Source organism: Coturnix japonica, chromosome 9 (genome assembly GCF_001577835.2).
Source record: "Coturnix japonica isolate 7356 chromosome 9, Coturnix japonica 2.1, whole genome shotgun sequence".
NCBI classification, from domain to species: domain Eukaryota; kingdom Metazoa; phylum Chordata; class Aves; order Galliformes; family Phasianidae; genus Coturnix; species Coturnix japonica.
Window position 1 is genome coordinate 6,953,951 of NC_029524.1, and position 7,388 is coordinate 6,961,338.

The window sequence follows — 7,388 nt, forward strand, 5'->3', positions numbered from 1 at the left end:
CTGCACGGCCTCATCCCCCACCAGCACAGATGGAATCAGTCCCCAGCGGCCCGAGGGTGACCTGCTGCTCCTTGGCTACGGACAAAAAGGGAGAAGTTATGCTTTTCCCTTTTGGAATTAAATTACTCCCAGTTAAAACTAATGATTTACTTTTCTTTTTTCCTTTTCCTGCCCCAACAGACGGTCGCTCTGGCTGAGCACTTCTTAGAAACAAAGTCTCTAACCAGCACGTTGGTGCCTGGTCTTAAACTTTCAGAACACTCAGCAACTACCGTGTAACAAATGCAAATGAAATTGCAGCACATGGACACCCGAGGCTGCCATCAAACCGGTGAGACGCGTTCGGGGAGGTCTCTGTTTTCCCCTTCGCTTACATGACAGATCTCCTTAATCGCAGAGATAGTTTGTCATCTGGGACAACGAACGAATGAGGAACAGACCGGCTCCGTTTGTTATTATTGTCTCTTTTACTGCTGCGTACCGGGCGGATGGAGCGGGCACGGAGGCGAACAGAGCAGCCAGGGAAGGGGCCGGGTCGGGAGCGCTGCAGGGCTGCGGGTGGGCACCAGGAGGAGCTGCAGCCCCGCACCAGCAGCTTAGAGCGTTCTTAGAGTCATAGAATCATTAAGGTTGGAAAAGTCTACTAAGAGCATCCAGTCCGATTGTCAGTCCGTCCCCACCGTGTCCCTCAGTGCCACGACTCCGCGGTTCCTGAGTCTGTAGAGGCACCAACTGGCGATTTGGCACAAAACTGAGGGCAGAGCAGTGCACTCAGGGCTGCCTTCCCAAAGGAGCCAAGCTCACCAGCCGCTCGCTCAGCAGGAGGGCACAGTCTACAGCAGAACGAGCCAGGGATGGCATTGCCTGTTGCCTGCCAGTGCTGTGGTGCTGGCCCCACAGAGCCCCATGCCTTCATGCCCACACCCAGAGCAGTGCTCCCATCCCTCCACGACTCGGTCATATTAAAGTGCCTGTTTAAAGCCACTCGTCCCAGGAATCCCACTCCCACAACCAGACTGATGACCCCAGGCTTCCACACCCGTTCTCCTCGTCCACTGCTGCAGCACAGTCACTGTGCTCTGCTACACTGCCCTCCCAGCTCACCAAACCTCTCTGGAAAGCACTACCTTTATAGATCATAGGAAAACGCGGGTGTAAAGTTTGAGTTTCTTTGTTAAGCATCCAGTGAAATAAGCAGATCACAAATCACGTGCTGCCTGCACCCCACCAGCAGCAGCTCACATCATTTCAACATCCTTGCATCCTGCATGGCTTCATTTCTTTCTCCTGCCCTGTTTGCTCTTCAGCAGGTCCTTTGATCCCACAGCCTCACATCTTCTGTTGTTTCAGACCCACTCAAGGTTTCCATCGCCCCACACACAGCCCAGCTGCTGTGCTTGCAGACAAAATCACGTTGATAGCACTCAAATGAGGAGCCTGCCATGTGCTTGTTTCCAGTCATATGAAGAACTCCTCTTCCTCCTCAGGCCTGGTCCCAGGGCTGTCTCTCCGTGTTTGCACACGGGAGCCTGGAGCCCCGTGTCCCGCTGCTTTCCTCCTGTTGGCCACAGCAGATGGTGGCTGTGCACAGTGCGAGGCGGTGCAGGCCGTACTCAGCACCCATGGCTGCACAAGGTTGTGCTGCAGTGAGCAGTGACAGCCCACAGTTCTGCCCACAGCCAGCCCCGTGTCCACGTTGGTTTCTGCTGCTGGCCGGCATGGCCAGCCCTTCTGCTGCCTGCTGCTCATGGGCACATGGCGGGAGAGCATCGTGGTGCCCCGAGAAGAGCCAGAGAGGCTCCCATTGGGCTGCTGCATGGGGAGGGCATGGCCTGGCACGGGTGTCACCCTGCCCCTCAGGGCCCAGCCCTGCTGGCCTCCCTGCTCAGCGCTGCACAGAGTGGGGAGAGGGGCTGCAATAGGGCTGTGCAGCAGTCCATCCACAGCAACAGCACTGCGCCGGTTGGGAAGCACAGAGCTTGTTTCCCTCTGCTTGGAGCTGTCCTGCACCTGTTGAGAAAAGGTGGAGAGAACTTCCTTAAAGAAGAACTTCCTCACCAAGAAAGGAAAATAAAGAAAATCGAACATACATTGAAATGATTTAAATATCCAAATAATAATAAAAATATCCAAATAGCAACCAAGGAAGCCAGAGGTGTGAGGAGCTGTTACAAAGCAAAGAGCACACAGATGAACTTCCCTCCTGCTCCCACGTACAATCACAGTGAGCACCACCTCCTCAGCACCATCTTAGCCTGGTTTGATTTGTGCTCGCATGCTCTCAGGGCTGCATAGCACAACAGAAAGGGGGCGGCTTTCCCATGGCATTTATTTAGCCCTTTTGCCCAACTGCAATTACAAAACTACCATGGGTGATGTTGCATCAGCGCTGTACTTGCAAAACACCTGGTTTGGGATGGTACGGGGCTAAAACTCTGCTTTCTGGAGCATTTATAAGGTTGCATCAGAAAGAGAACAGGCTGGAAAGGGAAAAAGGTGAATTCAGTGGCTCGAAAAAGAACTAATACCTTCTACTTCGGGTGCTAACAATATGGAAGCATTCTAAGGATCCGTGCTCACATTTATCAATGACATCGTAGCACTGGAAGTTGGTTGCTGAGTTCATGAATTAAAAACGAAATACGGACAAGCAAAACCTTCATTTCCATTTTGAATCAGTCCTGCTCTTTGTTGGAATAGAAAAACCCAAAAGGCATCTGGTCTGCAAGCACCGTGCACACACATACCTGAAGCAGAATTTTATTTCCTTCGTAGTCCTGTGTTTGCCACCTGGTGCTGCTGATAGGAACGCATGGATTGGGCAGGAGAGGCACCAGCTGCCCCATTTCTTGCACCTTGAACTGCAAAAGCGACGACTCCTTGGGCTCAGCAGCCATCCCAATGGGCAGCTGCTTCAGGCAGAGCTGGACCGCAATAGCTTTAGTGGCATAGAGCATGAAGACACAGAAATTGCTTTTCCGTGTGGTTGCTTCTTTCCGTAGGATCATCTCGTACAGCCCCACTGCATCGTCGTAGTTATCAAAGCTGAAGTAGAGGGTCACACGCAGGATTTCGGGGCTGCAGCCCACCCGCCGGATGCCCCACACCGGCATCTGGTCATCCAAGCCATAAAAGTCCTGCAGAGCTGGTGTGTGGGGAGGGCTTCGTGCCCAGGTGGTAGGGACACACTGGTGGTGCCAGGGTGGGCGCTGGAGGAGATCCTGGATCTGGAGGATCCGCTCTTCTCCCAGGTCCTCATGCAGAAAAAGGAGGACAGATATCCCAGGAAAGCCGCAGTTCCTCCTGCGATACCTCTCGTAGTATTTCAGTGGAGCAGCTCGCTCGGACACAAAGAAAAGTGGAACATCTGGGCAGATCCAATCCATGAGACGATCCAGAGCTTGCTGCAGGAACGCCGAGTATCCTGAGTTGGCCAGAAGATGCACAGTCATCAGAGGCTCTGCTCTGTCACCCATCATAAAGCTCCTCTTCAACAAACAAAACCAAACCGAAAACCAGTTTCCTCCTGCAGTGTTCGGAGTGGCAGCAGCACAGGCACTGCACTCTGAGGTAGAAAAAGAACTTGATCACTCAGAAGCTTTGCAACAACCCAATGAGGTGACAGGGTTGCACACACGCACACGAGGCAGGAAAGCGTGCCACGGTGTGATGGGACCAGCTCTGGTTTGCTCACGTCATATCAGAGCTCAGATGCACGTTCTGGCCCAGCAATGTGACCCAGAGCTGGTCACCAGGTGCACACAGCACATGCGCTGAGGCGCTGTTGTGGTGCAGTGACTGTCCTTGAGCAGGGTGCTGGGGGGCTGAAGCAGGAGTGCAGTCGCTCTCCCAATTGCACACATCTCATATATCTCCGGGTGCTCGCCGTGTGTGAAAACCTCAGCGTGTGTTCCTGCAGTCAGCTGCTGAACTTCAGCTTGCTGTGATCTCCCCAAGTCACACCCTTCTGGGGCACACAGATAAGCTATTCTTTAAAAACAAGGAAGGAAAGCAGGCTAACAAAGAGGAAAAAAAAAAAACATGTGAACAGGAGAGATAACAATGAGGGCCAATATGAATCAGGCCCAGGCACTGCAGGAGGAGCCTGGGCTCGGGGCTGTGCACCTCATGGGGCAGCAGTTTGCTGCTCAGCCCACCCCAAGTTGCTGTGCAAGGGTCAGGGGTCTGCTATCCAGAACACTGGACTTGAACTATTCCTCCCCCCCCCCAACTCCTTTAATTAAATACAGCCCTAGCTTTATATGCACCTGAAGAAAATCTCCAGGGTTTAACGGTACAGGGACCTGAGCTTCACGTTTCTTTTATTTAAAGATCACACTCAGTAATAGAAATACAGTCATGAGACCAAAGTAATGTAAGGTCTTAAGAAAGATAGCTGCAGCACTTCCAACAAGTAGTAACTGTTGGGACAGAGACAAAAACATCCAACCCTTGGACAATCACAGGAAGAGCGAAGGCTGCGAGTGTTCAAAACATTACAGCGCTGTAAATGAGCTCTGAACAACACAGAGTATTACTGAAACACCGAAAAAGGAAGCGATTCATCAACTCTTTGCTACAGGGAAGGGTACAAAGAGGCAGGCTGCCCTAAATGTGAGCAGCTCCTGACTTTCCCTCTGCTTCCCCTTCCCCCAGCTTTCCAGTCTGGCTGCCAAGCGGAAAAGCACATTATTCACTGTGACCTACCCAGCATGCCAAGAAAGATTGCTGTAAGAGATTAGGAGAACAGCAGCTCAGCCCTATGTGAAAAATCAGCCTGCGCTCCCACAATGCCCCGGAACACCATCCACACACAGCAGCAACATGCAGCACAGCACAGGGTACGGCATGCTGTGCATTGCTGACCTGAGTAAGAGCACGTGAGGGACGTACTGACCACCAATATAGAACATCAGTAAGCCCAGCATAAATAAATGCCCAGTGCAAACAGCCAACAAGTACTGTATTGTGTGAGGCTCAGAATATGGTCTGTGATGTGTTTCAAGGCTTGTAGTGCAAGGGCACAGCAGAATTATAACTCCTTTCCATAATGAGCTCTTTGATTGCTCCCAGCCCTGAGGTGCTGAGCCCTTCACTCCAGCTGACACCCAAGGACTGATGACGCACCGCAGGATTTAATAAATTCATTGTAACTTCTGTAATGAAGCAACACGGCAAAGGTTCAGGCATTGCAGACCATCGGTAATTAACTTCCAGGAGGGTGCCTGAATTACCTCAGCATCACAGAAGCAGCCCTCATTAAATCCCGGCACTGTCTTGGGCTCGTTAGCCTTCAAGACATTTTTTTTTCCTGCCGATTTCAATTTCTTCCTGCACCAAGGCCAATGACAGCCATCGACAGCAGCACTCAGACAAAAAGCAGAAGTAGGGCCCTACTTGAGCACAATAAGCTTTGCAGCCTGCCTCCTGCCCCAAGCACCGTGCCTCCAAATTCATCAGTTCTGAGGAAAGTAAAACCCCAGCAGTCTGACCTACTGCACTTACGACAGGGGACTTCTCTCCCAAGTAGTCCCTTAGTTCTCCTTTTTAACCAGCTAGTAAAAAGGATCTGGCAGGGATCTATCAGCAACTGGACACAGAAAACAGAGCTCATCACACATGGTAAATCAGGATCCAAGCAGAAAACAAGACAAAAATGGAGCCACAATCAGAGCAGGTTAGCTCAGTCCCGCTGTCAGCAGGACACAGCAACTCAAGGCTCAGCCCTAGGAAACACACACAGCAGACAGGCTTTCAAGGCACACAAGAGGTCAAACAAAAAGGAGTTTCCTGAGCTTCCTCCTGGGGCAGGCAGGGGAAGAGGCAGCCTCATCAATGCATAGACATGTAGGATCACAGTAAGAAGACAAAGGATCCAGCGAGTTATGTAAGGAGCTTACATTCAGCACGGCTGAAGATGTCTCAAGAGAAGCCCTCCCAAGGGCAGCAGCAGTGAGCAGAGGCCACACCACACGGGGTGCTGATGAGCAATCCACCAAGAGACAGGATTTCTCACTCTCAGGACTAATAAAAGCTCACCTGAGCAAAGTCAGCCATATCTCCATGTTCACACTCACCCACTGTGATGCCAAGTGGCTTCTTCAGCAGTTTGGCCTGTGGTGTGCGGGTATCAGCTCCTCCCAGCAGAGGGATGGCAGGCATCGGAGGTGTGCATTTGAAAACACAGGCAAAGAACCCACAGCCACTGCTTTGCTCTGAAGAGCTGACCATGCTGAATCAAGTCCTCTATTTGTTACAGCAGAAAGCAAGGGCTACGGCCTTTTTCAACAGATACATTTCCAGCACAGCTGGGACCTCACTATTCTGTCTATTCCTTGAAGTTTCAGTAAAAATACTGCCCCTTAAAAACTTGGCTTCATTTCAAAGTCTGTAAAAATAAAGAAATTTGTTAGATGTAAATACAATGGCAAGCTGCTTAAAGCAAGAGCTGAAGCTGTATCTTTGAAAGTATGAATACAAAATGATCACAGCTGAGGTACCAATCTCAAGAAATTCATAAATAACCAGGATTAAAATCAAGGTTAAAGAAGCAAACCAGCCAACAAAGGAACAATAATGCTAACAGCCCACTTGGAGAGACAGCATAACTGCCTTGGATAAGACTGCATCTACACTGCACTTTCATAGCACAATTCTTATGGCAGCTCACAAAAGAAAAGCTTTACACACAGAAATCAGTGACTTGAAAATATACAACATGCCACCTACCAGCTGCCACGCTACCCTGCTTATGACATATGCGAATAAACAGATTTGAGTCATCCAAATTATTTAGTTCAATGCTTTTGTTGTTTTCAAGTCCAGAAAAGTAATTCATAGGGCAGCTGCCAAATTCTCATTGACCAAAAGTAAGGAGCACAGAAAGCGATTTGCACTGAAAGCTTTAAGATGCTCACAGCAAAGTCCTATTCATGAGCTTTTAAGCAAGTTACAAGTAAGTTTAAAGGTGAATTAAGAAAGAAAGACCAAAAGTGAAATCAGGTAAGAAGCAGAAGAATTCTACTATGGAATCTAAAAGAAATCTCACTAATCACCGAATCACACGATTCACTAATGTACACAAATCAAAGTAAAGGCACAGGCATCAAACTCACCTTAAGCAGAGTCATAGCGATACCTTGTTCAGATGTGTCTGATCAAAGTTTTCACCCTTCCATCTTGAGCTCCTTGTTACTGTGATCTGGTTAATCAACTGCAAAGACATTTCTAAAAGGTGACTTCAGTAGAAGTCCCTTCCTGAACATTCAGTGTCTCTAAAATTCTATTAAACTTGAAATGGAAACGATACTCTGGTATTTGTTACTGAAATAGCTATCGCCATCTGTTATTCCTTTAACAACTCTGGCATGCAAAGCTGGCCAAAAAAA

At 49.5% G+C, this 7,388-nt stretch overlaps 1 protein-coding gene across 1 annotated transcript; it reads right to left on the reverse strand.

The window, feature by feature from the left end:
• Positions 1–448: 448 nt before the first annotated feature.
• On the reverse strand, positions 449–4,172 carry FAM124B (family with sequence similarity 124 member B). The gene is made up of 2 exons (XM_015871354.2): positions 2,748–4,172; positions 449–2,010 (listed from the first exon to the last, which is right to left on the reverse strand). Exons 1-2 carry the CDS (start codon positions 3,477–3,479, stop codon positions 1,459–1,461), a joined length of 1,284 nt encoding a protein of 427 aa, XP_015726840.1. The 5' UTR covers positions 3,480–4,172; the 3' UTR covers positions 449–1,458.
• Between the last annotated feature and the right edge of the window lie 3,216 nt (positions 4,173–7,388).

Excerpts from the sequence above, each read along its gene's own strand:
- FAM124B (XM_015871354.2), bottom strand. The coding sequence starts at position 3,479 with ATGATGGGTGACAGAGCAGAGCCTCTGATGACTGTGCATCTTCTGGCC. Across the intron at positions 2,011-2,747 it reads GAAATAAAATTCTGCTTCAG|GTGCAGGACAGCTCCAAGCA; the intron begins GTATGTGTGTGC and ends TTTTCTCAACAG.